This window comes from Mytilus edulis, chromosome 5 (assembly GCF_963676685.1).
Source record: "Mytilus edulis chromosome 5, xbMytEdul2.2, whole genome shotgun sequence".
NCBI lineage: Eukaryota > Metazoa > Mollusca > Bivalvia > Mytilida > Mytilidae > Mytilus > Mytilus edulis.
Genome location: NC_092348.1, coordinates 64,843,549 through 64,853,437, shown reverse-complemented (window position 1 = coordinate 64,853,437; position 9,889 = coordinate 64,843,549). Strand labels below are relative to the sequence as shown.

The 9,889-nt window shown below is 30.9% G+C and overlaps 1 protein-coding gene across 2 annotated transcripts; it reads right to left on the bottom strand.

Moving 5' to 3' along the window:
- Positions 1-235: 235 nt before the first annotated feature.
- Positions 236-9,534, bottom strand: LOC139524227 (tyrosinase-like protein 1). 2 transcript variants are annotated; one of them, XM_071318891.1, is made up of 5 exons: positions 9,374-9,534; positions 8,781-8,826; positions 4,942-5,286; positions 3,555-3,667; positions 236-1,288 (listed from the first exon to the last, which is right to left on the bottom strand). In XM_071318891.1, the coding sequence occupies exons 2-5, from the start codon at positions 8,799-8,801 to the stop codon at positions 418-420; spliced, it is 1,350 nt and encodes a 449-aa protein (XP_071174992.1). In that variant the 5' UTR covers positions 8,802-8,826; positions 9,374-9,534; the 3' UTR covers positions 236-417. The 2 variants fall into 2 exon arrangements, with proteins under 2 accessions (XP_071174992.1, XP_071174991.1); XM_071318890.1 differs by lacking the exon at positions 9,374-9,534 and having other exon boundaries at positions 8,781-8,867.
- Between the last annotated feature and the right edge of the window lie 355 nt (positions 9,535-9,889).

Here is a 9,889-nt window from a genome sequence, read left to right as displayed (position 1 = left end):
CGTGCAACTAACGTATACGGACTTTGTAAATTATCTCTGTACGTCTGGTGCACGCCGGTCTATACGCCAATGTGTGACACCGGCATAAGGAAAGATGAGTCCCGTCCATCACTAACGGAACAGAAAAAAATATTTCAGTTTAAGAACTTTGTTTACTAGTACCTAGCTTTGGTGAGATAAATAACACTTTTTTAAGTAGGTTAACAATGGGAATATTGAAAACAAACGCAGTAAGGTAAATTAAGCATGTGCCAATGATGAATAACATTAATACAACTGTTATTAAACGTCGAAAACAGAAATAGCACGAGTGTTAGGAGAGATATATAACACTTTCGTTTATGTAGGTTAACAATGGGCATATTGAAAACAAACGCAGTAAGTGCCAATGTTAAATAACATTAATATAACAGTATTTTAAACGTCGAAAACAGAAATAGCACGAGTGTTAGGAGAGATATCATTTACGTCAAACAAATTCAGAGGAGTGCCAGCCGGTATTTCTTGTAGTATAGCGTGTTTTATACCTTGTAATGTTATATTATCTGGGCCTTGGGGCACACTAAAAGCAGAAAACGGGAAGGCAATTACATCTTGTGCAATTGTTTCTCCACTTACTCTTTCCAGAGATACACATATATCTTTCTCTCTGTTACAATATAGATCTTCACTATTTGAACAGAGATTTTTGCATGATGGCGCGGGATCATATCGTCGAAGACGTGCATATTTATTACTGTAACCTTGTTGATTTGTAATCGGTGGATTTGGTTGGTATATGTAACTGTTAAACCTCATTTTACCATCTGGAGGGTGCTCTGGAAAACCTAATGGATAATCTCTAGGGGCATTCCTAATGCGTTTTCTAAATAATTCCCAGACGTAGTCAACATACGCGTGATGACACCAGAATATTGGATCGAATGCAGCAATCAACCCGCTTGCCATATTTCCATCTACCCAACGGTGTACACTGTTGTGATAGCCTTCCCAAAAATACTTCATTTTTTCCCTTCGCACAATCTGACTATGCCTTTTTCTTGATAGAACAAGCACAACTGCTTTCTTAGTAATGAGGTTTGCAGTCGCACCGATATTACGTCTTATTTTAGCTCCAGGTAAGTTTGCAAAAAATCCTTCGGTAACCTCGCCAAAAGGTGTCCCAAAATATTTGTTTGAAAATAAAATTGTCCTTGCTTGTCGTTTTCCCATAGCTTCATCTAACGTGGAGTCCCAGTATGGAGTAGTTACACCTGGACCAAAAACAGATTGTAATGCAGCTTCATATCTGAAAATAACATTACAAGCAGTTCAACTATTGTGTATTATAATTTATGTTATATTTACAATGACAAAAGATACAATTCATTCATGTACAAGGAATAATCATTTCAATCTTTTGTACATGTATAAGCATGATTCATTTGTTTTTTCATTACTTTAATAGTTGACCTCTTTCCCCAAATCGAAAAACATACCATAAGTGCAATCAAAAATGCTAATTTTGAAATCTGTGGTACACAGTACGCTAGTATTTTTTGTTTAATTTTCATTTGAAAGCAGAAGGAAAGAGAACGAACAATTTTTTTATTGAACTAAACTATTTTATTTTGAAATTAGGGTAAAGGCAAATTAAAAGGTGATATAACGTATTCTTTAACTTCAAATTTAACCCATCATTTTTATCAGGAAAATGTCGGTACAAATACAAGAATATGCATTTCTTTTTCACTTGTTTCGTTCGATTTTGTCAGTTGATGTAATAAACTCGTGTAAGTTAAATCATTCTTTAATTAAAATGTTTGTCTCTTTCTTTTGATATAAGATTCTTCAGCACAGAACTGAAATGTTGTATCTCTAAACTTCAACCATTCAATTCGTTGTTTTCCATCTTTCAAAATTTTATATTTTTTTCCGTTTCGTCTTTGAATTTTCCCCTCTAAATTAGTTATATTACGTATGTTAAAAACTGTTTTTATACAGGATTCTATCTAGTTATAGTTTAAAATATATTGGTAACATACGCACGTACAATAATTTGTTTGTTTAAAGGGTTGGTTTTGTTATACTATATATAAATATAAGGTAGTCAGATCTTCAAAGTTGCGCAAAACAACTACAATATACAGTTTGCCGTTTCATGTCATATATTTATATATGGATTAAAGATAGTTTGCCTTCTGATCATTTTAATATATTGGAAACAAATATTGAATGGAAATGTTAATCTGAATATAGTTCTAAAGATGTACATTGCATCATGTTTTCTTATATTGGTTGCTAAAAAACGTAATAGCTATCTCTTTGACGTATTTACACTAAGGATGTTTGTTTGAAAGAAATACCTCACATTCAAACGACCATGTCAAAGGAGAATTTACATTTACGGCTAATTTCCTAATGTATGTAGACGAAGACTTTGGTTAGCGTGTTTGCTTTGTTTGTATATTGTACAATTATATTGGGATAATGTCCAATAAAATCAAAATATGATATATACAGGTTTAATCTAGCGTCGTACTACAGTACATGATATATAAGGCATGAAGATGTTATTCTTACAGATCAGCTAAATTATCTATAGTAAAGGATCCTACAAATTAATGTAAGATACAGTCACAGAAAATAATTATTTTCATAAGTACGTCTGAGCCAGTGACAACTCTACAACAGATTTATCCATTGGATCACCAGCAGTGATGGTGATACATGGCTGTGTACATAATGTATATACAACTCGTCTAAACATCAACCCAACAATGTAAGATCTGTAAATTTGCTTTCACAAATTTTTGGTTCTTTCATCGCCGGGATTAGAAACCCATGCTATGAAATATCGTGACACCAAATCACCTGCACTGTAGCCGTCACGCTAGACCACACAACCACCTGGGCTTCATAAAAATGAAGCTTTCGGTGGCCGGGTGTTACCTTTCCACGTCAGTATTAATCTAGCGTCGTACTACAGTACATGATATATAAGGCATAAAGATGTTATTCTTACAGATCAGCTAAATTATCTAAAGTAAAGGATCCTACAAATTAATGTAAGATACAGTCACAGAAAATAATTATATTTATAAGTACGTCTGAGCCAGTGACAACTCTACAACAGATTTATCCATCTGATTACCAGCAGTAATTATATATATATATATATATAGTAATAAAACGTATTAAAAAGGAAAGTCTATATATAGACTCTTATTAACAAGAATCAGTTGATTCATAATACAATGATTATAAGTTCAGTGATTGCGTTTGCAGATTAGATTAAAGATAAAACTGGTCAAACTATTTTTGCAACGTTTGTTAGGTTCATTCGATGATAAATCTCATCAGTTGTGTTTACACCAATGACTTCTTTAATACTTTAATATAAATAAATAATGCATTCAGTTTATTATTAAAGTTTTAACTCTGAGGAAAGTTTATTTTATCATAGAAATGCATAGCACACTATCATTTTTTACCTATAAATTAAAAGCCATGGGATATAAACATGTGTTAGTAAGTCAATAATTATATTTTAAACCCGATTAACTTAAACTTACAACAACAAATAAATTCTGTGCCATGAGAAGAAAGCTGGTCCTCTGTGTTCTCGAGGACTACCTGTGTGAATTGTTGCAATGATGTCATAGGTACTCATATCTGGGCGAATTCCCTGCAATTTTAAAATATGAAATTATTGATGCGGGATTTAGTATAAGTTCTTTTGTTTTGTTAGAATATTTTCCAGCTTCAATTTTGACCTGTTATAAATAGATTATATGTGGCGATATAAAGTGCTGGAATACCTGATGACCCAATACAAACATGTTGTTATCATAGACATACAAAAAAATGGTGGTGGACATTTGAATCAAACGTTATTCTTAAATAATTTAATTTTGGATGTAACACGTCTTCTGTTTGGCTGACGTGGTTTTGTTTATCAGCTCTTAGACATAATTTTGACATCAACTTTTTTTCAAGATTTACTTCGGTTGAAAATGGAATTAAGAATTAAATAATAAGAAATGACTTAATATTTTTCAGTCTATTCGAAATAACATAAACTATGTCTTGCACAATGAATAACCCGCGTATCCTTAAACTTAAAAACATATCGTAAAGATAGTTGTACACACGGGATTGAATTTTAATTTTATTTTAAATATTCTTGTTGTTTTGTTGAAGTCTCCTGTAATAAAGAGTTTTGAATGTGCATCGTTCTACATCAAACCTTCTATTTTCATGTATCCTTGGCATTCTGTAGCTGTCAATTTGTTGGATTCATTAATGATCAAAGTAATTTTAATTCATGAGTTTTGTACAAAAAATCTTTAGCTGTCTGCATTTCCTGGCAATTACATAACCGCTTCAAAACATTCGATAACCTGAAAATTTGTATGCTGAATCGGCACGGATTTGAAACATAATCTTCTCTGTCAATATATTAGTTCCAAGTCAAAATCAAGTCTTTCAATTTTATCCGATATCTCCTCTTGAAAACTCTTTCAAGCCTGGTATCTTTGAAGATTTTTTAATACTATAGAATTGACTTGTTTAAACAAGCGAGTTTGTGTTTATATAAAAACGAACTCGGACCTTAACCGAAATTGACGGAATGGCGTCAGATTAATTATAGTTATGACAACTACTTTGTCAATTGACGCTGATAACAGATCTGTTTTTACAAATACCAATTTAAGGCCTTCTGACATTCGCCTAAAAAATTAAGATGTTTCAATTATGAACCAGTTGTATAAATAAGTAAAATATTTTAAAAGCACAATAAGTCATTAACATTGACATGTTAAAATATATACACAAGGAAGACGCAAGTCTGTGTCGAACTCAAATTGTACTTACAAAATTATTGTTTAGCCTCTTTGACATGTTTAAATATATGAAAATAGAAGACACACGTCTGTGTTTAACTACAATAATACTTACAAAATGATTTTTTAGCCTCTGTACGGCAAGTGCATAACATAGAAAGTTGGTTTCGTATGGACCTGCTCTTATTTCCCGTCGTACTAGTTTTTTAGCAGCCCTTCGTTTATGGCGAGATTTAGAAGCTGTATCTGCCTCACTGTTTATCTTTCGATACAATGCATTCAGGAAATTTGTGGAACTTGTATCATTCAGAGTAACTGCTGCCGGTTGTAGAAACTTCTTGAAACATTTTATATTGATGCCTCTCTCAAAACAGTCTGTTACATGACCAGTGGTATTATTTTGTAAACTTGAAATGTTTGGGAGGAAAGCCACCAGTACCACAGTCATCAAAAGACTGCCCTACAAATAAATAAAGCATTTAATTAACAATGACCAAAACTGAAACAGAATGTGAAATTGATTGAAGAGGAAATTATTCTTGTTGTTTTCTTAATTATGTATGGTTTATAATTTGATAACCTTTCTATCAGTATACATGTTTGAAAAAGGCTTAAGACCGATTATGCAATTTGAATTTTACTAAACAGTATGAAAAATAGTGTAACATTAATATAGATAATTATCCTTATTATTTGAATTAATTCAGGCAACAGTAGCTTATCGATGTTCAAATCTCGAAAATCTATGAAGCAAAGACAAATTAAATTGACATAAATTATGATAAGCCTTCCCACATTCATGACATTGTTTCAGTCAAATCGATGAAGAAAAGACAAATAAAGTTAACATAAGTTATGGTAAGTCTTTCCACATTGTACCAGTCATGCAAATCCACGTAACGTGAAAAAAGTAATGAAAAACAATCGATAAAATTACAGATTATACTATAACATTGTATACTGGTATCTAAAGATGCAAGATCGCGAAAAAAAAGTCACTTTTGAGTTGAAACACCGACATAAGGTATTGTTTAATCAGTTCGAATACACAAATGTTGTGGTAGATGTCAATTCGTTAGTATTTTAAGGATTTTTAATTTACATCACAGATTTTCATGTTATCAACATTCAGATACTTCAATAATTTAAATTCAATATTTGTTTTTGTATCTAAATATTTTCAAATGTTCATTATGCTGAAGTTTAGCATTACGGAATCTAAATATGTTTAACTTGATCCTTAATAGAGCATGTATTACCATTCTGTATTATTTTGCATTTGTAACTCAGTTTAAAGTTGATATACACATGAATAACAATTTGTATTTTTGTGCATACAGAATAAAGTAATCTTAATTAGGATTCAAAATCGGGGACAATTAGCTGAAGAAAACAAATATCGTCCTTAAAACCAATAATAGTATCAAGGTTACTGCATCAGATGCACATTGCTAAAAGGATGCCCGTAGCCAAATATTTGAATATCCAGATCGTATAACAAACTATGAAGAGGTATAGAAATATTCCACTTTCTTTAAAACAAAATGTGTGAATGCATCATATAGCCAACTTTATCTTTTGTAACTGTGTGAGTTGTCCTCAAGTATTATAGTAACATTCATTCAGTTAGTGATGATATTTTATTTATTATTTCACACTTTATCTGAAATTTTACGTTTTTTTTAGTAAAATACCTATACTTTAGCCTGGCCCGGCATTTTTTAAATTTTGTTATTATAAAGGTTGCAGATTTAGTAAGGTAGCTTTGAAGGATTGGTAAACAAACTCGTTGTATGAACAGGCAGTAAATGACGCCCGTTTTGATTGACTGTGATATCTCAACTTGCTTGCTTTTCATTGTGAATTTGATGCAAATAAACATAACGACGCGACATTGCTGCATTTCATTGCCTAATATTTTCGAATATCAGTTCCTGTCCATTAGATAGAAAATTATAAAAAAAAACACTGAGATCAGAAGAAAAATATACAAACTGTCATAACAAAATAATATCCATCAAACATTGCTGAAGCAGATTATTTTCCTTTTTAGTATTTAAAAAAGCACAAATATGTAGCAAAACATACTTCCGTGTTGATATGTTAACTTTTTCTTTCGTTTTGTTACACATACAGATTATCTGTCTAACATAAAATTAAATGAGATGTTGTGTGATTAACGATGAGACAATTATATAACATAATTAAAAGGCGTGGTTATAACCAATTACTAGTATAGGTCATTGTACGGCCTTCAACGATACGAAAACAAATACTGTATAGTCAGCTAAGAAAAAAACTTTGACATGAAAAGTCTGAAACAAATCAAACGAAAATACTTTCGGATTTTGTTTATAGCAGTACACTAAGTTAGTTTATATTTTTTTTCTTCAGAAATTTAGTAAATAGAGAAGGATGCAACCTTCAGAGGTTGATTGTAATCAAAGATACCCTGCTTTTAATTTAATACACCAGACGCGCGTTCGTCTACATTAGACTTATCAATGACGCTCAGATCAAAATAGTTCTAAGCCAAAGAAGTACAAAGTTGAAGATCATTGAGGATGATGAAGGATGATCATATCTAAAGCGGGTTTTGTTGTATTTCAATAGAATTTATGATGAATTTATGAAGTTATGAAGATACACATGAAAAACATTTAAAATCAGGAACACTGGTTATTATTCATTATGAAACTAAATGCAATTGCTGGAAAAATTAAAACCGTTTGACCGTTATATAACAATAGTGTTAGGTGTTAAAAAAAAGCATGCAGCATGATATAAAATCAAACAGAAGGGTTTCATGAACTTTTGAAAACTGGATAAACGGATAACAGTTTTGCAAATTTAGCTTAAAATTTAATTAATACAAATTTTTCGTTAATACACACATATTAGAAAAAAACGTCATACGAAGACCGATTATTATACGATATTGAAGCAAGTAATTTCTTGAAATACCATATATATGTTTTCTATTTTTCTTATAGCTGCAAATAAAAGTGGGCAAAATGAGAAACTCTTTTTTTGGGGGGGGGACTGGTTCAAGCAGAAATAATATCAAGGCAATAGTAGTAATTCCTTGTTCAAATCTCGTTAATACTTAAAACAGAGATACGTAAAGATAATAAATAAAACTTAAGATATCACATAGACTCTAAAAGGAGTGAGATCGAGTGCGACGACATGGTATGCATCTCATGACATGACTGTATGCATTGCCCGTTTTTAGTATACTCATTTAGTCAAAAGGACAAGGTTCACTTATGGCACAAAATAGTCTTAAATATCAACTTTTTCATAAAACACTAAAACGATCACAATTCGGTTTGTAAATGGATGTATTTCAAAAGCCTTGATACTAAATAAATCAGTTCTTTTTACAAAAGAACATAATATTCTTCAAAGGAAGCAATTTCTTTACATTTTGTCAAAATATGATGATTTTGTGCATTTCAGATCTAAAAAACTTTCAGAAAACCTTGGCCGCCACCTATGATCCAAATTGTTTTGTAACTGAGAGATTCGAATGTTGATATTGAATTCATCAACATAAAAAAAATTGGATCGATGATGGCGTCCAAGGGTAATTATGCCAAAAACAATTGAAATTATGATAACATTGACCAAAATTGACCTTAAATAAATACATATAAGGTTTATTAAGGGGTCATAGCTTCATAAATTGTAAAGGAAGGTGCAATAAAAATATTTGTTTGTCTTAATAGTGTTATCACAAGTATTTCTATGTGAAATTTGTAATATTTTTGCCTGGTTTAAAAAATATTAAAAATGTAGGGCCAATTTTAACCTTTCTTAACTTTCACAATCGGGGAGAGGACACACTCGGTAAAATTAACAAAGCCTACGCCGATACTTGTAATTAGTTATCAAAGTTACCAGATTATAATTTGATACGCCAGACTCTTATAATTTTACAAACAAACTTACCCATGTTCTCTCGAGACCCATCCTACCACCAAATCTATCGAAGACCCTAAACAAATGACTTTTGTTAGTACTTTGTTGATTATGCACATAATAATTTTATAATCATTTAAAACATAAATTAAACGTCTTTTTATTAGATGTATAAATCCGTCTTGATTTGATTGACAAGGTGCATGCGAACTAGAATTTACAAATTATTTTTTTTATTTTTTTTTTCAGTTCAGTGCATACGGGTCATCTAAAACTAAATTAGAAACAAATAATAATACTATGCATGTTACAATCACTTATTTACTCTGACTTGTTTTTCCCTTCGGCTCTTTTTCTAGCTTTTAGATGATTTGACTATCAATGCTAAAATAAAACTTATTTAGTGATCGAAGTTTTATATCAATAAAACATAAATTTATTTGGCAATTATAACATATCATTTTTAAAATCAAATTTGTACCACAAGGTTTCGAGGAATACTGATTCCAATGTTGTTGTTTTTTTAAACTTTTTGTAATATCAACATAAGTTCTATATCATATTATTGTACATCTGATATGTGTCTTTTGCTTTATTATATTATACTTTACATATGTATATACCTGCTACGCTCCTATACAATATCCCTTTTAATCTTCTATGAGTCCATATGGGTGATATTTTTTTTTTAAATCCTATTAAATTACAAAATAATCCAAATGCAACAGGTCCTATCTAAAAAAAATATTTCACGTGATTGCACTAATTCATCAGTATAACTACAATTGATGTCTCTTTGAGTGATGAATATGTTCAGTAAAGATTTGACAAATTGGATCATGTTGATACATACAAAAATGAAGCAACAAATAAAACAATAAGACAAGCGTGTCAACATAAAATATTGTGTGTCGTTTGTGGGACAGGATAAACTATCCCTTCGTGTTTTTTTGTTTCGGTCCTATAGTATTTGTCTTAGCATTTGCTTAATCATCTTGTTGGGATGTTCATAGAATCTGAATATCAAATGAAAATTAAACGAAAATATCTTTAAACATCATGTGTATGTGAAATAAACGGATGCCCTCAATGTAATTTAACCACATAAATATACCATTAAGTATTCCAGAATCTTAGTA

Bases quoted from the DNA above. Each gene is read 5' to 3' on its own strand.
- LOC139524227 (XM_071318891.1), bottom strand. From the start codon at position 8,801: ATGGGTCTCGAGAGAACATGG. The intron at 5,287-8,780 runs GTAAGTTTGTTT...ATTTATTTGTAG, and splicing joins TGGGTCTCGAGAGAACATGG to GGCAGTCTTTTGATGACTGT. The intron at 1,289-3,554 runs GTAAGTTTAAGT...TGTTATTTTCAG, and splicing joins CACAGAATTTATTTGTTGTT to ATATGAAGCTGCATTACAAT.